Source organism: Lycorma delicatula, chromosome 13 (assembly GCF_047948215.1).
Source record: "Lycorma delicatula isolate Av1 chromosome 13, ASM4794821v1, whole genome shotgun sequence".
Taxonomy (NCBI): Eukaryota; Metazoa; Arthropoda; class Insecta; order Hemiptera; family Fulgoridae; genus Lycorma; species Lycorma delicatula.
The window spans coordinates 6,291,112-6,314,534 of record NC_134467.1 but is presented as its reverse complement, the minus strand read 5'-3'; the positions used below and the strand labels follow the sequence as shown (position 1 = coordinate 6,314,534).

Below are 23,423 nucleotides of genomic sequence, written 5' to 3'. Positions count from 1 at the left end.
CCAAACCCTCAACACATAGAAAATGTAGAGTACTCAATACCATTTCAAACAGAATTTTTTTATATATAGAGCTGTTTGTATTACTATTTTTAATGGAATTAAGCAGTTAGTTAACCTGCTAATTTAATGTGTAAATGAGCTCTTAATTGAATTTATTGAACCGACCGTTATTTCCTTAAAATTGAGATATATCTTAATATTATCCTGGAATACAATTTCCTGTGATAAAAAAACGGGAAGTCATTATTTCCTTAAAGAAAGGAAAGGCTGATAAGAGCAGTTATTGATGCTAGTCGTCGCTACACATACGTAAACATAATTGTTTGGACCATCTACCCCATTATCAAAAGTAATATATGAAACATTATCAACATTTAGAATGTGCAGCTTAAATTAGAGAACAGGATTGTGTTAAAAACCAGTACAAAAATATTCTTTAAGAATCTATATCTTATATATTTTGATTGTTGAACATTATTGAACTGTAGACAATGAGGTAAAACTATAAGTAAATAAATAAAAAAGAATAAATATTAAAAATTTTACTTATGAAATACTATGAAACAATTAATGTAATGCAAACAATTGTTGTCTTTTAGGCAGTGCCAGTAGAAATTGTAAATTTAGTTTTAAAACATATAACCTCCAGTTTAACCTCCATAACTAAGAAAACCTTTACAGTACAATATAGCACTTGATTAGTTAAAAGGGAACAACATGTGTATGTACCTTACAGCAATTTTTGTATTTTTCAAATATCTTTAATTTCTTGTTTGAAAAATGAGGATACGAATAAAGTGTAATGTTACCAAGTAGAATTCCTGGAAGTCGAAAGACGTGCTTGCATTACAAAATTAAATTAAAGAGACTGACAATAACAAAAAAAGGAGAAATTGTTATAGTAGAATAAAAATTTCAGTCTGGATTTGTTGAGGGGTTTCCAAGATAAAGAGAAAAAAGAAACAACTGGTTAAAAGAGAGAAGGCTAAAACATAGTGCAAGAATGAAGAATTATTGGATGACCAGGAAAAGAAAATGCCCAGAAGAAACAGAAATGAATGTAGAATATTACTTTATGATGCCTCAGTTGGCTGAACTCAAAAAAAAATTTCAATATTAAAAAAGATAAATGTTGTGGGCTTGAAAATTTGTTTATAATTGTTCTTTTTTTTTTTTAATAAGATTTTTTTCAGTACGGTATATTTTGAATGGCAGAAAATATACAGAGTATGTGTAGAAAGAAAACCAAAAGTCATAAAATTTAGTACATTAACTAGGGAAATTGTACACTGGTTTTAAATCTCATAAATATACAATCCAAAAACAAGGAAAAATTTTGTTCTATTTTAAATAGAAAGTAAAAGATTTACTTTAAAAAAAAAAAACAAGATTACTATTTAGTCAAGTTTTTCAGTATTACTCGTCAAAGTTCAGAAAGTGTAAAGGGTAGATATGCTGTAGTTTTACCTGGGGTATGTGAAATAGTGTTGACATCGCTAATAGTACTGTAAAGAGGAAATAGTTAAATGATAGCACAGTTACTGGTCCAGCAATGCATCCCCACCTTCCACATCAGCTGAATCTTCTGCTTACATAAATAATTTCAGTTAATTTTATAATGATAACATAACCAAATTGTGAATTGTGTAATAAAACATTGTTAAAAAAAATTTCCAATGATTTCTTCCGATTTTATGATTGTTTTCAGTAACTGGTGTCAGCAGATGGTGCTGCCAGTTTTTTTTTTTTATAAGGCAAATGAGTATATCGATCATATTTAACAAGCTGATTAAGGATATCAAAGTAAACAAAAACCTTCTCGTCGACATGCTTTATCTTGCTTCATTTTTTGTCGGCCGTAATAAAAATTTATTTCTTAAGAACAGATTGAGTTGAGATATTTTAGGGTCAGTGTACTTACATCTTCTATACATTTTTTATATTTAGCCCCTATGTTGTTGAAGTTGACGTTTTCAATATTTTTAAAATAGTTTTTTTTTAAATGATTAATGAAAGGTTGTAATTTAATGATAATTTAACGAATACCAGTAACCTAAAACAATTTTGATTCTAAAACGCTTGTAAAATTTACCCAAACTGAGATTTCAATGAGTAGCCTGATGTACAAAAATCCAGGACTATACTTCTTCATTGCTTTAAAAAAAATTTTCATTAGACCTAGCTTGATATGGAGAGGGAGTAAAAATATTTTTTTGGTTTCGACTAAGGGCTCATGAATAATATTTTTCCCATTTGGAGTTAAGTTGTCTATTTCTTCCACTCTTTGGTAACACAATTTTTATCTCTAGCTTGGCTGTCCCATTGGCAAAGACAACACATGTACTTAGTATAGCCTAATTACATGCCAAACAAAATAGCTATAACTTTCAAATCACCACATATGTTCCAGCTATGTTTTTTATAATTTATTTTTTCAAGAACGTCTTTCATCACATGATATGTTTATTGCAAATTAATACCATAAGCGATTGGTATCGAAGGATATTTGTTACTGTTGTATAGTAGAACCACTTTTAAATTAAAACTATACTAATGAAAAGGCATCAGTCCTCAGGTGCATGAACTTGTCCTAAGTGCAACATAAGCTCATCAATATTTGTGCAATAAACCAAATTATTTTCATCAGTAAAGTACTGATAAAGTTCTTTTTGTTGGCTCTGAAAGCCCAAAAAGTATTTTTTTGAAGTAAATTCTAACCTTGTAGTCTTGATCCTTACAGTTGAGCTTCATTTTTTGATGAATTTGAATCCCTAACAAAGTCTTTTAATTCACTTGTGATATAAGGTGTGGCTTATTGGAAGATAATTCAAAATCAAAATCATTGGTGATTTCTTCAGTACTGCCTGATTCTTCATCGCTGCTTTCGAAACATACATTCACAGGTGGCTCAGGAACTGGAATAATTTCACTGTGAGGTACAGGCCGGATTGCAGGTTGCAATGAAGGATATTTTACATTATGTTTAGATTTTTTAGAAATTCCAGACACTTGTTAAACAAAAGTAACAATCGCTTATATGATCCTTTGGTTCACGCCAAACCATAGGTACACCAAATGGCAAAGCCTTCCATATACCTTTCAGCCATCCCTGTAAATATACAGAACAGTTAGTACACATACTATATGAGGAGCCCACGTCTTATCCTTTTCACCAATTTTACACTGAAAGTACAAATATGTTTTTTTTAATTAAAGCTGTAATGTTTTTTCTGTTTGATTTTACATTAAACTCACCACATATGTAACAAAAGGCATCCACATCATTTACAAATTTTTGAGGCATTGTGACACTGCACTGTTAACAAACTTAAGACAGCAATAAGACTGAAAGACTGAACAAAATTAATTCATTTGTAAATCCAGTGCTTAATACAGATAACACTACTGTGTTTATAGCTACGTGTTTTGACCTGCACAGACCAGAATAATCTTGTCTGTGAAGGTTCACTCTTCAGTACTAAATATCATGTCATATGTGAGTGACTATGCTATGATTTAATTTTTTTGTCTAGTATTGTTTATTTATAGCTTACAAATTATGTTAAAGTTAAACAATAAAAAATGAGCTAACAAAATACAATACAGGAGCTTAAAATGCTAACTATATTGAATGAAAAAAATCCTTTTATTAAAATTAAAAAATTTTTCAAAAATGGTGGGTGATAGAAAGATTCAAGTTCGTATTCGTTTTCGGCATCAAAAAACAGATTAAAATCATGTATTGCACGTTAGGAAACAAAAAGTACGTTTATCAGTGTTATTAATAAATACCGTTGTAAATGTTAGTTTTATCAAATTATGTTTTATTGGATAAATTTTAAGCCTTTTTTATTTCTTTTTTTTTTTTTTAAGAAACTGAATCTTATTTGTTCAAATCTGTTTTTAGCAATTGAAAAATGTGTTTAAGTTCATCACAAAAATTATGCCATAGAATCATTTTTTGCCTGATGTCTTATTAATAATAAAAATCATTTTTAATTCAATTATTGAAGGCAGCAGGGTAGGAAATGTCTACATCAACTTGTTTGCTTAATTTCCTGAATTAGTTTCTTAAATTTGGGCAACACCTGTCGGGGACAACTTGCATAACATTCTTTCTGTAAGATGTGACTTTTTTGTGTGTGTAGAATATAAAGATTGTTGTAGGTTGTTGATTTATGATTTGTGACTGTGAGGTGGGTTAATAAATGTTGATTCTTCACACAAATGCTGTTAGGGATAGCTTTTAATTATTTATTATATGTTTGTTTTGAAGTGCGTCATGTTCAACCAATGTAGAACATTTTGCATTAGGTTGTAAACTAAACTGTTCAGATTTTACAATTTTACCTGTTATAGACAGCAAATGGTAGTAAATTTTAATTACCGTTTTCAAAATTGATTTTATTCTATAATGAATTTATTTATATTTATCTTTTCATGGATTTACTTGTAGCAACCATTCTGCTTATTCCTCTTCTGTATTAACTTTATACTGTGAAGCCATTCTGATAAAGATTTTCTTCATTACTTTCTGTTTGTGGGTAGCATTCCTATCCATTTCTAATGTGCTCTATTTTACTTGTTCCCCTTTAAAAGCCATAATTTTGACATTAATTGAAAATATCAAATTGTTCTTATTGGCGATAAAATTTAAAAAGTGCACTTTTGCAAGTGTCTCAGTTAATTGCTATTCAGTCTTGTCTTTTACAGTCTTTTTTTTTTAGAAATTTTATGCTGTATATTACTTAGTAAATTTTTTTTTAATTTCAGGTTCAGAAGTACAAAGATGATCTGAAAACAAAAGTAAGTAATTTTTTTCTATAATTTTTTACCCGACTATTAAGTGTAGATTGTTTTATTTACATACTTGAAAATAATTATACACAAATTGATATCGGTTAAACAGATTAATTGAGACCAAAAGATTGTTTGGGTGTGTAAAAAGTTTTATTATATTAAAGTACAGAAATATTGTACTGTAGCCTTAAAGATGAAAAAAGTAACTGCTGCAGTTTTGCTACAAAATATACATTTTGAACATTTGTATTATTTGAATAAGTTTTAGACACGTGCGTGCATATATACACAGCTGTTTTGATGAGAGTGTTTATTGACTTGCTCTTTATTGCAGCGATACATTTATTGTTTATAATCATATAATACCAGAGAGGAAAGGATGCATGTTAAAATTCAAAAAATATGAAAAATACATGTGAAAAAATATAAAAAAGGACAATATAAGTAAGGAATATACAGATATAAAAAGGGGGCGTGTTATAAGAAGAAATATAAATATTTGTTACATACAGAAGCGAAAATCCTTGTGCTTTTCTTCTTTTTCTTTCATTATGGCTGCCTAAGAACCACATGGAACTTAATTTCCTTCTCGTTTGTTGTTTCCTTATCTTCCAGTACTCTTTTATCTTTTTACTGTGCGTTTTTTTCCTTTCCCAGACCACTTTGTTTTAGTTGTTTTATCCTTCCTACCTCGGAATCCTTCTATTTTTTGCACATTTCTGTTATTTCATCATCTTTTATGTTGTTTCTTTGTAGATCTTTTTCGATTTCTTGGATCCAGCTAGTTAACTTTTACCAAAGGTAATTGAAAATAAGTTTTGTTAACCTGTAGTCATTCATTCCATGAATGTACCCAAAGATTGTTTCCATATTTTTTTTTTGTGTATATTTTTATATCCTTCACCATTACTTTGTATTTTCCAGCCTTCATCAGTTTTTAGTGGACCCAATATTTTCCTAATAATTCTTCTCTCTAACAATTCTAATTTATAATTAAGCGATAGGCATTCACAACCATACAAACATTCTGATCTAATTACAGTGCTATAATTTGCATTTTTGTTCTAATTATTCTTAGTTGGATGATATGCTCTTTGCATTCTATAAATTCTACCATCTTTGATGGATTTCTCTAATCAATTTTCTTGAATTGTCTGTTAGTTTATAATTTTTTTTTTCATCTAATGATTTTAATTGCTGTAATAAAATTAACAAAAAATATGCTCAAATTTAGTTAAAAAATTAATGAAAAATATAAAAGATAAAAAATTAAAATAATACAAAGAAATAAGCTAAAGTATTGAAAACAGTCTTAAAAACTGCTTTGTCTGATGGGACAAACCTATTGAAATGCAACCAGGAGTCACTTGATACTGGCATTTGATTTGGGCAGTCATCTTCTGCACCCTTCATGTCTGTTAGAAAACCACTGGGTGTTGTACATTTATGTGTCTTGATAAATGTGCCAACTGTTTTGTTGCATTGCAGAAAAACTAAATTATGCGTATACTTGATTATCAATTCAGTAAAGACCGGTTGGAACAGCTGTATATGTCAGAAGGCTTAAATGAATTAGTCTGGTTGTACTCGTAGCCTCCTTGACATGGCAGGATCTACATTTAACACGTTAAAGGGTTAACAGAAAACATGTTACCCGTTTGCAGTTGACTATTAACTATTAAAAATTATTTATTAAACTTATACAGCGAGATCTGGTACTATGTTTAAATAAATTATGCAAGACTGAGTATGCAAAATTAGGACTACTATTGACATAGTTTTTCCTCGCCAGGTTCTGGCACATTTTTTTTTCTTTCAGATTCATTTTAAGACCTGTTAACTTAATATTTTTATCAACCTGTTTAACTATCAGTAACTTTTTTTAAAAACCAAATTTTGAATAACTGGATTACTTCCTTTCTAATTTTCCTCTGCTTTTTGCACAGGAAGGAGCAAACAAACCTCTGCTTTTGTTGTGTACCATTACTTTGTCATTTATTGGTATTTTTAATAACTAATAAATTTTTTTGACTTTTGGTATGTTGTGTTTCCATCTTAGTATTTTTTTTTATCATTGTTCTTTCAGATTTAATTGATTTGTGTTATTACTCTTGCATATTTTTCAAACTGAATTTCTGTGTTTATATTAAATCTGCGCCATTCAGAATTTCTTTTATTGTGGTTTTTATGTCAAAAGAATGTTGTTGGTGAATAATAAAATTTTTCTCTATTGGTGGTTACGTACTAATAACATTATTTGCACTAACAAATTAGCCTTTCTATTACTACATTGTTGAACTAGTCTACATCCTTGTCTCTTTTGTTTCTGAATTAGTGTAATTTTATTTCTAATTTTTCTACTCTGTGCCTGTGCTGTCTTGTCTTATTGTTGTACAGTTTTTATTCTTTAAAATGGGAACATTTTGCTCCACTTTCATTACCGAATTGTCAAAACCAGAGCTACAAACATGTAGCTGATTTTTTTTTTTGAAGTTGCTTTCAAAGATTACTTTGATAGCCAGAATGACTAACTATGATTTTATTTTTAAACAGATTGATTTTTATCGAGTGCATCTTCCACCCTGATTTCGTTCACCTGTAAAAATCCTAGTATTGATTTTCAGTGCTTGAGGTATTAGGTTGATAACGTGATAATATTCATATTTGTTTGATGCTACTTTTTTTTATTTTTGTATTTTAAGGGAAGGTTTTTTACCTAGTCTGGTCAAAAAAACTTTTTTGACATTTTCTAAAGTATCAAAAATATTTTAAGTAAATTTTCAAGTCAAAACTTCTAATATTTGCAAAATTAAAACGGGTCAAAGTATTAGAGTTGCAAGTAGAATTTTAGTTTAGCAAATGACATTGTATCTTGCCTCTCCCCCTTGCATTGTGCAGGTTTATTGCCTCCCTTTCCTTTCCAGAACATTATTCTGTTGCGTACAAAATATATTGGGAAATGTATGTGGTAGCGGTATTAAATTAGTTTGAGACATATATTTTGAAGTTTTTATTTCATGATGTTTCAAAGCATTAGTAGTGAAGGATACTTGTGTATGTGGCTTTTTGTTTATTTTCAAGGAGCATGAAAACGTTTGTTAGTGGGAAAAAGTAAAACTAGGAATAACTCGCATCCAGGACATAAAAATAACACCAGTTTTATGGAAATCGATGCACAAAAGGAGAGTCGTCATTTACTAGTTTTTCGGCAAAAAAATTAAACCGATTAAGATTTCTGTTACTGTTGTTACTATGCGTAGGTTTGGATTTTACTCTTCTTGCTTGTTTTTAATATATTGAAAACATTACTGTAGCTTAAGAAATGTGACATTGGGTTGAATTTTTATATAGAAGCAGAAAATATTTTGGATTCAAGATCAATGTTGTTTGTTATAAAAGCACTTGCAAAAAGGGCAAGTGTTTTTATATCACTTTTTTAAGTTTTTTCTTTTTTGAAAGTATTTTTCTTGAAGCTTCATTTTCTGAAACAATGGAACGACGATACCTACCAAATTATGCGATCGGTATTCTGGGCCTAAACTGTTTAGAAACATCGTCAGTGTATTATATCCTAGAATACTAAAAAAATATATATATAAGCATTTCTTTTTATGAAATAAAAAAGATCAATAATTTTTTAGGAAAAAAACAATATTTTTGTCTCAAGTAGCCATAACTTGAAAAGATTTTTAAAAAATTTCATTCTAATCTGCTTCATGTGCTTATGTTTTTATTAATTTTAAAATGACTTGATTTTTTAATTTCAGATAATTCCTTGAATAATCATTTCCAGCATTGACCACTACGTTCAGCAACACTCCTGACAACACACTGACTTGGGCCAACGCTTCTCCTTACCTTTGTATTGATTTAAAAACATAATTTTATTTTCTATTTACTTTAATTTTTATTATTTATAAATTTTTTTTGAAAATCACCTTTTTGAGGTCTACAAGGTAGAAATCCAAGCTTATTTTACGGTTAGTTTTTTGGTCTAATAAATTTTGATCTACATAGTGTATCCAGTCCTGTATTTCTTAAACAAGACAATAAATACATTATCTATTATCCCATTATTTTTTTAAAAGTAATTTTTTAAATTGTATCTTTTCCTCTTCCAAAACCTCATTTGATAATATTTTATTTCCGTACTGTCCTTACATTTATTCTTCCCATTGTCTTTAGCACTGTCTTCTTGATCTTATAAACAGTTGTTCTACTGACACAATTACAGAATCGTGCAAAATGAATTATATTATTAATTATTTAATGTTTTATTTTATTTTTATTAATTTTAGGCCGAAGAATTAATTTTGAAAGGTTTTCCAGAGAAAATAGTTAGGCTGAATGAATTATTAGAAACAACACAATTTAATGAAAAGGATTTGAGTAAAGTTCATGAAGATTTAAACATTCCTGTACCAGAGCCTATCACATTCAACAGGTAAATATATATATATGTATTTTAGTATCTCAATCGCATATAGTTTTAATCGATTGGATCATGCGAGGTTTATCATAACCGTTTGGCATTTTATTGGTTTGTGAAGCAGTTATGGGCAAATGAATCGACGGTTTTTTATGAAATTCTGCAGTAAGTTTCTGTATTGTAAGGCGGGATGAAATGTGTGTTAACAATTTTTCTTAAAATTTTCCATTTCATGATGGTGGTTACTTACTGAACAGGGTTAGACTTGTATTTATGGAACCAGTAATGGAGAAGAAAAGTTCAAATTTAAGGAAAAGGTGTGGATGATGAGGAACAACATACTCCAAAGGATAAATTGGGGAAAGTTTATTGTGTTCTCCAGGAACGGCAAGTAATATAGGTCTTTGAGCTATTAACTCAGTAAGTTGTAGACTATTATAATTTTGAGTAGAAAAACTGAGTAAAATTATTTATCTTTATGAATCTTCATAATAGACACTGTTTTAGTTTGTTCTTTATTACAGTATAAAACATTAAAAGAAGGGTCACTCCATATCAAATCGCCCAAAAAGTCAAAGTGTACTCATGACCTAAGATTTTGATAAAACTTGGTATATTTACTATATTTAATAATACAATGTGTTATTTAAGAATATTTCTTAAATTTTTTTTACCTGTGGCGTACTTTTGCTGCTATAAATTTTTTAATTTTCAGATTTTGAGGCTGTTTGGTTACTCTAGAGTAGCGTTTCTCAATCTCAGTGTCACAAAATTAACCTATAACAACTTTACATGTAAATAATAATGAAATCATTTTATGAGAAAACAAATAATTTATTATACACATTTTATGTACATTTATAAGTAAATGTATAAAGAAAATATATTAATTTATGTGATGGTTCCGTTACTTTGCCATTTAAAAATTTCTCCATGCGTGAATCTTGGTTAGAAACACACAAAAGCTTTTCAAGTGATGAAAGACGATTCCTATGTTTAGTTTTTAGTGCAACCATAAACGAAAAACTATTTTTACAGAGGTAAGACATGGCAAAAGGGATTGATATTTTTATTGCTTTTGTGGCTAAATTTTTATATCCATTTTGACAAGCAAGCCAAAACGTATCTAAACCTTCAGATGTGAATTGTAATTGTAGTGTTTTATCAGCAGACATTTTGATGAGTTGCTCGTGAATCTCAACCGCTAACTTCGCAGCTGTAATAATATTGTCACTAAATAAATTCAGTACCACTCCCTTCAAGAAATCGTTTTTATATTCCGGGAAATACTCTGCCATCTGAATTTTTAGCTCGCACAAATGTATCTTCATGCTACCCAAACTGTGATGAATAATAGTCTTCATCCAGATTTTTCTCTATATAATCGCAAGTGAGCGGAAACATTACAATTTTTCCTTTGAAGGTGAATAATCCAGATTATTAATATCAAAGCTTCTTAATGAAAGCATGAACTTGATCTGTTATTAATGAAATGCTTTTATCGTGCCCTTGTGAATTCAATGTATTTGCGATCGATGTATTTTTGCATTTTAAGTTGTTAAAATCCAAAAATACATTGCTAAGTAAGCCAACCGCAACCTATACTCATTATTCTGTAAAAACATTGATAATGGTGGTTGTTTATCCAGAAAAAATATTACTGATTCATCTCACAATTCCAGTAACCTGGTTAACACTTTTCCCCATGATAGCCTATAATCATCTGACTTCTGTATGGAAAAGAAGGGATTTTTTCTCTTTGCCAATTTCATCACATAGGTTAACAAACAGTCTATTTTGCAATGAAAGACTTTTAATAAATTAACTATTTTTACAACCTTACAAAGAATCTGTTTGAGATTTTCCAGCATATTTTTTGTGAAAAGAGCATATCTGTCAAAGAATTCCAAGGGTTTGCTTTTATAATCCGGATGTTTAATTTTCAAGTGTTGAATTAATTTTGATGGCTTCATGCTTTCATCAGAGAGGATTTGAAAGCAACCCGTGCTCTGTGGCTTTCCATCCAGTGATGGAAAACCATAATTTAAATAACTGTCATTGTACAATCTTATCTTTTTACCAGTCCATTCACTGGATGTAGATGGCTGTCTTCATTTTTTTTTAATTTATCCATTTTGCATAAGAATCTTAATTTAAAAAATAAAAAAACCACCATTTGACTTAACCTGGAGAAGACCATAATGATGCACCTCAAAGGCGGTTTGGCTGTAGGCAGTGAGTCTGTGTGTTGGTTTCAGGCCATTGTATCAGATATGTTCAGTTTCAAAAGTACCTAAGGGGTGTTTCTTAATGAGAAATTGCAGTTTAAGGAGCACCTTCAATACATCGCAGGGAAGGCCTTCTTCGAAACGTGTAGTCAATCCTGATTGGGGTCTTAATTTTAACTATGAGTATCTTGTATAAGGGCATCCGTGAGGGAATTATGCTATATGCAGCACCTTTTTGGGCAGTTAGGCTAAAATTTAAAATCTCAAGATATTTTGTTATGGGCTTGAACGCCATATATTACTAAGTGTAACGGGTGGTTACCATACAATTTCACAGGAGTCGATTTTGGTGATTATAGGCGTGAAACTGATAGACTTGATTGTGTCTAAGGGGCAACAGCATTATATTGCTAAGAAGTCAGATGAATTGAAAATAAAGGAGATAGAACAGCATGGTGCCGCCCTATGGCAGGCCAGATGGGATATAATAGAGTGGGCGTTATGCACATGATCTATTCCCTAATGTTCATTTACGGGATGCCTCTTGGGTACACCCAAAAAAGTATATGATACAATTCCTTTTAGAGCATGGTGCTTTTCGGGACAGACTACAGAAATTCAGCCTGGTGGACAGATACCAGAGTATCTGTCCACAGTGTGGATTATTGGTCGATGCTTATCATGTGATATATGAATGTGCTAGGTATGACTTAATGTGCACGGAGACCATTTGTCAGCTTGATATTGTCAGGTCGACATTTGATCTCTGTGTTAATTGGAAAAGCCAGGCCAAATGGATCATCATAGTAAGTTTTATCACATAATTGGTGGTAAGAAAGGATCGCTGAATGGATGTGACTTTCTGCTTGGACTTTCCTTGTTTGTGTTTATGTTTGGTCTTATTGTTGTTTTGTTTTACGGTTTGCTAAACTGTTGCTGTTTGGTTATAGATTTGTTTGTTTTTCATTAGTTATGTTTTATATTACTGTTGATGTTACATTATTTATTGTTACCGTTCAGATAGGTTGAGTTCAGTTCCTTCTTTCTTAGAAAGTCATACAGTCTTGTTTGAGACTTTGAGATGTATTTTGTTTGAAGTTTATGTTAATGACTGGAAGATGTCATTACCGACGTACTGAAGATGACCTCTGGTACAGCCAGCACTTAAGGGCTAAGTATGGAGGGGGTGGTATGGCAACTGAAACCGTCACATGGAAAGTTGTCTTCCCCTGTGGGGTCAGGATGCACTCTAAAAAACTAAAACCCAATTATTATTATTATTTTCAATGAAACTACACTTTTAAAAACTAAACTGCTAAATAACCTCATGTTACACAGACAACGTAAAGAATGGGTTTGGTCAAGCAGTGTAGCCCCAACATAGAAATAAACAAAAAATTCTATCATCGGATTAATTTATATGCCACTACACAGACAATAAATTTCATTAAAATAGCTTAATCAATTCTTAAGGTATAATCTTTTTTTAAAAAAACAAAGTGGCAGATGGAAGGAGATGAAGCAAGATATTTTGTTTATCGAAATGAATGTTTTTGTTTATTTTGTTGTCTTGAATTGGTTTGTTAAGTTTAATTTAGGAATTATTGAAACCTACTGACACAAGGTATTGAAGGATTGGGACACTGTATGGAACAACCATTAGTAATTAACATGAATATTAAAAAAAAAGAGGGGATTCAATGAATCAAGCCTTTGAAATTAAGACTGCAATCACAGTTACTAATATTACAGTTATGATGTTTGCCACTATTTTGGTTAAATTGCTATTTAGTATATTATATTGTTAGAGAAAGTGAATATATTGTGGATATTGAATAAATTTATTAATATATATGTTTTTTGTACATTGTTGGTAAAAATTAAGCTATTTAAGCAAATTATTAAGTTATTAAATTATTATTCTGTTATTTTAGTCATTCGGTTGAGCCATCAGCAAAAAAATTGAAATATGACACCAATTGTGTTAATGATGTGGAGGTGACTGGTACTAAAGTTATGGCTGTGTTATCCGGTAGTGTGCCGAGCAATAAATGTCTAACCGATCTTATTCAAATTGTGAAACCACAGATTAAAAATCTTATTGAAGATTCTAATTTGGTAAGTGTTGAGCCTTAATATTAGTTTTAATTTTTGTTTTCTCTATATTTTTGTGCTGTAGAAAATTAAATTGTTAGGTTTAGAATCTTTCTACGAGTTATTTAATCGCAGATTTATAAATAGTGTTCCAGATGTAACTGTGCACCTAAACAAAAGCAACTGGACTTCAGTTACCACAACTATTCATTCTACCCTTGGGTAGAATGAATAGTCTACCCTTGGGTAGAATGAATAGTTGTGGTCCTGAATAAGAAAACAACGTTCTTCTGGGTACATTCTGATTTGTTTTTAATACAATCACCATTAAGGTCTATGCACTTAAGGCCAGATTTCCGCTAAAGTTCTTATGCCAATTCAGTATGTCAGTTTATACTATTCCTTAAAATAACCATCTACAGTGGCCATAACTTGATTAATGATCAAAAATATCTTTCTTCTAGGCATTTTTATTGGGTCAGGAAACAACTAATGGTCACTGGGAGTCAGATCAGTCTCGTCAACAGTCACAAATTGGCATAAAATTCCTGTGGATTGTACTGAAAGAGCTCAAGACAATTGCTTGAAATATTTTTTTGATTGGGTGTAAGCAAATGTGTCACCCATCTTGCGTACAGTTTGTTTATAAACAAATGTTGGTGCAAAAGATTGCACGCGCATTCAATTGACACATTTACAGACTTTGCTAACTTGTTCACCGTCACTTTCTGATCTGCCAAAACGATTTTATGCACTTTTTTATCATTTCTGGCATAGCCACTTCAGGAGTCCACTACATGGTTCATTGCTAGTGCATGTGTGACACATTTTAAACTCTGCGACCCAGCATTCAGCTGTTGTATTTAATGGAGAACAATCTCTTAATATCTTATCAAGCCCTTCTTTAATTTCTGTTACACTTTAACCTCTTAGAAAAAAGTATTTAATCACTGCTTGAATTTCCAGTTTTTCCATTTTCTAAAAAAAACACCCTAATTCTCCACTTTGACTTACTGTAAATGCCATACAAAGTGATGTGATGACTTGAAATTCTTATAGTAAACTAATGAAAAGTGGAATCATACAATATCAATGTTTCATTAAAGGTTTTCTGAAGTCAGCGTTTCACATGGCAATACTGTGTAAAACTTTATTGATAAGTTCTGACAAACTTAATGTGTCAATGATGTGCCTGAGTCCGGAAGACAGACCATCTATCTTGACATAAGAAAAGTTGGATGGTATTTATAATTATATAGTTCAAAGTCTAAAGAGGTTTTATCAGAAAATTGTCACAAAGCAGAGATTTTAAGAAGTAGTATGCTCAAGCACTGAATAAATATTTGAAAATACTCTTGTACAAAATAATTGCACTGCATCAGTTGCTCATTGTCGATTTTCCTAAGCATGTTGATTATTGCCAGTGGCTTTTGAATTTTAATGATAAAAAGAAGAAGAAATCTTTTATGTAACATTTTTCAGATGAAATATTTCATTTATTGGGCTGTGTTAACAGCAGGACAGTTAGGTACGGTCTGTGGATAACCCTTATGAATTCTCAGAATGACAGTTACATGACAGAAAAATTTTAATTAGGCGTGTTACATCATAAAAGCGGGTGATCATTCAATTTTCCAGAACACAGCAAAATCAGAACATTATTGCAGCGAAATGATTTGTTCTTTCATTGGCCAACTAAATGAAGAGAAATTGCTGGTCAAAAGAATACATTATTTGAAGCATACTTCCAACAAGATGAAGCCTTCTAACAGCACACACCACCAGTGTTTTTTTCTCTGTAAAGTTTTTGGGATAGACTCATTTCAAAGCTTTTGAAATGAGATTCACAGTTCTTACACCTACAGATTTTTTTTCTATCGAGCAATTATAGGATTACTGAATTTGTGAATACTACCACTCTTATAGTACAGTTTACAATCCTTAAAGTACCTTCTGTGCAGGTGACTTGCAAAAAACGCGTTTGTTTTGTATTTTAATAATTTTATTTTTATTGAAAAGTAAAAAGTGATTTAATTATATATTTTTTTGTTTCAGTTAAAAATGTGGATATCATTTATGATTCCGAAAATTGAAGATGGTAATAATTTTGGTGTGTCTGTTCAAGAGGATACATTAGCTGAAGTTCAATCAGTTGAAAGTGAGGCAGCAGCATTCTTTGAACAAATTACAAGATATTATGCATCAAGAGCGAAAGTTGTTTCAAAGGTATGTTCTTTTTTCTCTGTTCGTGATTAATTGTATTTATTCATTACGTTGGCATTCTGAAGAAAATGGAACTTTTGTGACACGGTCTGTGTGTTTATTTCCATTATTTCTACTTTTAACAGTCAGATATTGAGTGCCTTGCCCATTAGGATTCTTTTATTTTAAAGCACACGTAAATATTTATTATATTTATTTTCAAATATTTTAATTTCTTTAAAGTAATTCAAATAGAAAATGAACTGTTGAAAATCAAGAACTGCACAATCAAACAAGAATTAGCCACTGTTAAAAAGCAATTGACTGAAATTGAGCAGTACTCAAGGGGACAAAATGTTTTGAATGGAATTCCGGAGACTAGGGGTGAAAACTAATTTGAGATTGCAAGTGCTATAGTAAGAGTAATCAGTGTTGAATACAGGCTTGAAATTATAAACACCGTACATAGAGTACCTGCATTCAAACAAGCAAGGATGAATCCAATAATTTTATAATTCAAAAAAAAGTAGAAAAAGAGAGATGGATTATGGCTACTAGGAAAAGACGTAAAATCAAAACTTGTGATTTCAATAAGAATCTACTGGCCAATGATGTTTATATAAACAATCATTTGTACTGTATCTAAAAAAACTTGCTTATGAAAGAAAAACAGTATGCCAAAGATAAAAATTACAAACATATGAACAAGATTTTCATTAGGAAGAGCGATGTGACTGCAGATTCAAATCTGAAACCAGTTTGATAAATAGTGAAGATATAAACAGATAAAATGGTGCAAACATGTGAAGAATATGTGTAACTTCCTTGATTCTAGTTGTGGTCTTTTTTTTTGTAGTTCACCAGAATATTAGGAGCCTAAGAAAAAATTTTATAGATTTGTAAGTATAATACAAACATTACCTATTAAACTAAATGTAATAGTTTTAAGTGAAACGTGGCTATATTCTGTTGAAATTTACTCTGACTTATATACATTAGACAGATATAATAATTTTAGTAATTGCAATGACGAGCAAAGTCAGTAGGGTTAATTGTATATCTCAAAAGAATTGTAATAGTTGAATATATTGAAGAGATAACAGGTTTTTGTACAGCTGATGTGGTACTAGTTCAATTTAAAATATTTAATTTTGTTTTTACTTGTTGGGAGTGTATAGCAATGTTATACTAAAAATGAATTTACTTCTGAATTAATGAATTATATCGATAAAAATTGGAAACATAAGGAAAACATTATCATTGTAGAAGACATAAATATAGATTCACTTGAAATGACCAATGAATCAAATTATTATTTAATATCACTGACAACTGCTGTTTTGTAGTATTATTAATAAGTAAACAAGAATCGATAATGTGTCAAGGTTATATATAGATCATGCGTTTGTAAAAGCGAATCAAGAATTAGTATAAAGAATGGGTTTTGACCATTTAAATAGTACTGAACATTGAATGCAGTTAAGTTTGAAATAACTAATTATATAAACAATTTAGATAGTAAAACATATAAATAGTTAGAATATATTGATTATAAAAAAGTTAATGAACAACTAAAGATATTTGGCTGGAGTTCTTTGTATAATATTCAAGATGTTGTGAAGATCTTTGAAAGATTTATTACTACTGTAAGTATAATAATGGATAATGTAAAATTAAAAAAAAAAAAAAAAAAAACAGAAATGCCAAACATACAAAAAAATAAATTACTGTAGTTAACGAATGAAATTATTAGCATTTCAAAAAATAGGATTAAAATATTGAATAAATTACAAAGGTGGCCATTTGATTCTAAATTTTATGATTCTTGATACTGCAATAAATCATCGAATCGGTGTTTATTATAAGGTCATTTTTAAATGCTAACAGAAGTAGTATTAAAGACACATCAAATGCCGTAAATAATATTATAGGAATGAGGATTAAAAAAAAGCAAATTCAATGTATCTTTAACAAGGACAGTGGGGAAATTACAGATAAAGTAATTTTTATTTTCATATTATATTTTCATAACATATTAGCTGTTTAATTACTGAAACAGCAAATACATTTATTGAATATTTTGCTGTAAGTTTTAGATATTAATTTACCTGGTAATCCCCCAAAGTATTCAATAAATGTTTTAGCTATTTCTGCTTTATCCATAATTTCCCCTCTGTCCTCGTTAAAGATACATTGAATACCAGGTAAATTGATATCTAAATCTTAATTATAAATATAAATCATAATTATGAAGTTGGTGATAGGATAAAACCGGCCAGTGGATCTTATTTTATATTTCTGGCCAGTAAGAGGAGATTGAGAGGGTTATTCAATCCTTGACAAATAAAAAAAAAACCAAGGGGACACCATAATATATCTATCGATTTCTATAAAAAATGTGTTAAAAATATTGGTCATACATTGGAATTTATCATTAATAAAAATGTTGAAACTGGTATTTTTCTGCAAGTGCTCAAAAGGTCATTCCAGTTTTTGAAAAAGGTGATTCAAGAGAGGTGGAAAACTACTAGAAGTTTTTGGTAGTTTGTTTGGTCGTTTTGGTATCCAAAATATTTGAATGGGTCATGAAAGAAAGATTTTTTCTGTACAAACAATTTTTTTTAATAAGAGTCAATTTGGATTCATAAAGAATAAAAATGCTGAAGTGGTACTAAGTAAACTATTTAAAGATAGACAGCAGCATAAATAAAGGGAAAAAATACTCGGTTTTGCTTTTACATATATAAAAATTATTTGATGCAGTTAATCACAAAATCCTCTTGGCTAAAATGGAGAGAGTAGGGATTAGGAGGTCGCATTAACCTGGTTTGGATCTTATCTGTCAAATCATCTTCAGGGTGTCAGAATGGATGACAATTTAAGTGATTGGACTATAGTATCATGTAGCACTCCACGGGGCACTTTACTCTCCATACATATTTATGACTTATGTAATCAAAATTTCAGAAGGAGATGTCTCCGTAGATGATACTGCCATAGAATATAGTTGCGATAAGCGGGAAGATATAAAAATACAGATGGAAGATCTCATTTTCAGAGATGGGTTCTACAGTAATAAATTGGTTCGTAGTACAAGTAAAGCTAATTTTTTAATTTCCTGGATAGGGAGGAAGCAACATTTTCTGTAAAGTATCATAAACACACTATTTGTGTACGTGAATGTATAAGGAAAATTAATTCCATTAATTATTTAGGCCTAATTATAGATTCTGAATTAAGTTGGAAGCCTCACATATTGAAATTAAGAAAAGATTTATTATTAAACTTGTATAAATTTTACAAATCACATTATTTGTGATTAAATATTAAAAATAGATGATTTGTGTATATAATGCGCTTATTAAATCTAGACTTGAATTTAGAATTGAATGTTGGACAGGAACTTATAATCTAACTTAAAGTGTGGAAATAGCAGAAAAAAGAATTATTGGAATTATGGATTTCAAAACTAGTTCCAAACCATCTCTTTGAGATTTTCAAAAACTGAATATTCTACCCATAAAGAATCTATACATATAAGTACGAAGAGTATTTTTCAATAGTTGTAAAGATCATAAAATAAACAATGTGTATGAAACAAGAAGTATGAATGCAAAAAGTACAAAAATTCCCGTTGTATTTAAAGAACCGTTTTGAAAATCTATTTGTCTATTTAGGACCTAAAATTTATAACATGTTAGACAATAGTTAGACAATGTTACAATAAATCATGTAACTGTTGAAAATATATTTCAGCAGAAAAATAAATAGATAAAAGTAAAATATCTTTCAATTAAAAAGGTGAAGAAATGTGTTGCCAGTATTAAGGACACCTACATTTCAGGAAAGGTCGACCTGAAATACACATTACAGTTTTCAGAAGCTAAACAGAAAAGAGGGAAGTATATTCAGGACGCAAGTGTTCCGTTTTCTAAATTAGAATGAATAAAATTAACATGGAAAAAATAAAATTAAAATAGAATGTTAAAAATTTACTATATGATTAAGGTTTTGTACTACTTTTGTAAATTGAACTGCACACACCGCCTTATATGTAATGATTAGTAATATGAACTAGACTCGATATGACAAACTTTAGATTAATTATATTTAGATTAGGCTGTATTTTTAATACTCATTTATGCATTATTGGCACTGGAGCTTTTATGTTGCTCTAGGTATTCCAGGGAATGGAGCTTTGTATATGTATTTGTAAAATTATTATTGGAATAAATTTGAATTTGAAAATTCTTCATTTCCAATCAATTTTGTTTCATACATTTGCATTTCTTAGTTGTATCTCCTCATCATTGTTTCTTTATGCGCATCTTTTTGTTTTAATGCTCTCATTGTATTTAACAATTTTCACATTTTAAAATCCAAATGCAGTTCCATTCTACTTTATAGTTCAACTTTTTATTCAATCACAATTGTTTCTGCTTTATAAATATTTTCCTAGAAGTATATTCCTAGTCCTTGGTATTACTCCTAGCTTAGATAATCTGTACCGAGGAATAGGTTGGGTGCTACTTTCAAAAGAACATTCTTTTGTTGCAAGTCCATCCTTTTAATTCTTATACAGATTTATCACGAAGTTCTCCCAGGACTTTCATAACCTATTCTACTTGTTAAAGTTATGGAAAAAGTACATATAAACATATGTCCTAAAATGTTTGCGAGTTACAGCTAGTGTAAGATTTTTCCTGGATTTCAGCTATCTCTGTGAAATGGGGCTATTTTTAGAACGTTAATTAAGGGGCAGAATTAGTGATTTCTTACATTTTTTGACTTGAAAAATCGAATAATATATATCCCAGAACGATACTTCAATAGTTCAAGAAGAAATGTGTTGAAATGGTCAGACTCATTTTTGAACATTTATTATAAACTGATTTGTATAATACACTTTTGCCTAGTGTACTGTTTCAAAATAAAATTTCGGTTTTTCTAACTTCTTTGTTTTATTAAAATTATTTTACACTATTTTGTTCACAATTAAATTCTCTACAAGTTTTGTTAAATTTTTTACATGTTTATTAACCATTTAACAAAGTTATTGTGTATCAAAAACAGGGTATACTATTTGATTAGTTTTCACCCCAGATTTCACAAAAACTACTACAGAAGGGTCCTGTGACCTATTTTATTCAATTTTTCATGTTAAAAACAATAAGGAATCAGTAATTTTGTCCCTTAATTAACGTTGTACAAATTTTACTATGACTTCATTTCACTAGGGTAGCTGAAATCTGACTGGAATCTGTCACTAGCTGTAACTAGCAAATAAAGCATTTTAGGACATATGTTTCTTTGTGGTACACCTGTGTAGTTATTAAGATGGAGAATTCAGCTTATCAAGGTCAAATCCTAAGATTGTAGCAACATGAAGCGGGAGGGTTGCCGTGCAGTCTTATTGGCTTACAACTGAAAAGGCATGCAATATACAGAATGATAAGTGAACCATATTCATCTCAAGAGGATTTACTAGATGATGTACTGTCTTACTGCGATACATAATAATAATAACTTGAGGCAGAAGCCGTTTTAACAAGTCAAATTGAAACGTGAAGAGATCATTCGCTCAGAACAAAGTTTGTTCCAGAATTGAAAATACAACCTTCAAACATCGATTGCCTCTTTGAATCTAAATCTCATTCGGTTGACACAGCGTATGTATTGACTTATCTTCATTAAAATGAAGATGCAACAGCCATCTGTTAATCCAAAAACTGTTCGCTGTTCAAATATGAATTGGAGATGTGCAATGCGTAGAAACATAGAAATAGAATTGGAGAATAATTGGAACTGGCCTGCTGTGGTTGTTTACACACAGCGCTTGATATATTGCTTGGTAAGGGCACTACTCGAAAGATCTTCACCATATGTTTGTATTACATTAACATTTCAGTTCAGAAATGGTCGATTTAAAGTCAGGATTACATATAGTGCAAGTGTTACTGTGGTTGGTCATACTAATGCAACAACTTGTATTCCAGTTCATTATCTTTCTTTATTTTTTGTAAAAACTAATATGAGCAGTGGTATTGGTTGGTTCTTATAATGGTGACTGAATGGGTGTGTTACCAGTGTATGTGTACTATTACATTATATGTTATAGTGAATATTAAATATATATATCAGCAATGGTTATGGGATTTGAAAGACAAAATATTTTATAATGGTAGTAATTGTTCAGAGAAAAAAATGATTTGCTATTACTTTGTCTTTTGGCATAGTTGGTAAATAAATTCTGAATATTTAGGAAAAAACTTACCGAAGTAATAATAAAATAAAGGTAAATGTGTAATAGAAGGTAGGATAATGAGCAATTAGATATTAAGGTAGGTGAGCGTAATTTATCGGAACTTTTGTAATTTTGGTATTTAGGGAGTAAAATTTGTAAATTTTTTTTACGTTTAAAAACATAAAACTGGAAAAAGAAAGGAGACTTTTTTCTGCTTTCAAACAGAAAATAAATTTGCTAGCATGAAATATAGATGTTTTAAAATTAGAAAGATATTCTTGAAAATATATTCGTGAGATGTAAGCTTTATGACAGAGAAACATGGATTGTGACAGGTAAAGTTAATAAATGGAGATTGTGTGCATGCAACACTAATCCTTAAAAGAGTCATTTATATGAAATCTCAAAACTTGAGTTTTTAATATATTTACTCCTTGATTTTTTTTATTTCTTGTTCGTGTAGCAATTTTTTAGTTGTGAATCCTTGTTTGATTTTTTTTTAAGGTTGCAAAATATCCACACATTCAAGACTATAGAAGAGCTGTTCGAGAGTTGGATGAAAAACAGTATGTTAGTATTTGGCTTGTGTTATGTGAAGTACGAAACCGTTACTCTACTCTTCACGATATAATAACAAAAAATTTGGAAAAACTGAAAAAACCTCGATCAAGTAATACCGAATCGCTGTACTAAAAGAAATAATAATGAGATCGGAGGAATAAAACAAATCAGAAGCAGGACATAATAATTATAAAAAATATCTGTAATAATTATTACTATTATTGTTCAAAATAAAGTTGCCGCTGATTTTAATTTTTATCATTAGAATTAAAAAAATATTATTTAAATAAATGTAAAGAAATAAAAGATAAAAACAGTACTTTACTTTCTCTTTTGTTATTATATATTATGTATTGTTTTTTATATTACAATTATAAAATAAAATACACAATGCGGGTTTTGTGGTAGGTTTATTTAAAAAAAAGGTTTATATAACTTAAGAAAAAAAATATCACATAATCTGAACACAAGGTTCACTTATTTGTTTTATTGACGAGTGATTTATTTTGTACATAAAAACTGTGATTTATTCTGATAGTAGTAATAATAATCTTTTATATTATATAAAAAAACTTAGCTATTGGTTTTTATCTTAAAAAATTATATTAAAGTTTTTAATTTAAGTATATTTGTGCTCATGGTAGTCTGTATTCCAGTTTTTATTGTTTAAAATGTCCATTGACTTAATTATTGATCCTGTGTTTATTATATATTATTTGTAAATCTTGATTGTCGGTAATTCTTTATTATTATTATTATGTTTAGATATGAAATAATGAATTTGATGTAATTTTTCTGTTAAAAAAGTAATAGTAATGGAATTGTCAATAGTCAATAAATTCTTTGTAATGATATGTAAAAGAAA

The 23,423-nt window shown here is 29.8% G+C and overlaps 1 protein-coding gene across 2 annotated transcripts in view; it reads left to right on the top strand.

The window, feature by feature from the left end:
• The window catches only part of LOC142333696 (proteasome activator complex subunit 3-like), a 38,774-nt gene extending 15,351 nt beyond the window's left edge, over positions 1–23,423 (top strand). The window contains exons 2-6 of one of the 2 annotated variants that reach the window (XM_075381123.1): positions 4,774–4,806; positions 9,099–9,244; positions 13,392–13,575; positions 15,607–15,777; positions 22,502–23,423. In XM_075381123.1, coding sequence (XP_075237238.1) covers positions 4,774–4,806; positions 9,099–9,244; positions 13,392–13,575; positions 15,607–15,777; positions 22,502–22,690 — 723 coding nt within the window. In that variant the 3' untranslated portion in view covers positions 22,691–23,423. The remainder of the gene's footprint in view (positions 1–4,773; positions 4,807–9,098; positions 9,245–13,391; positions 13,576–15,606; positions 15,778–22,501) is intronic. The other variant, XM_075381124.1, reaches the window with a different exon arrangement.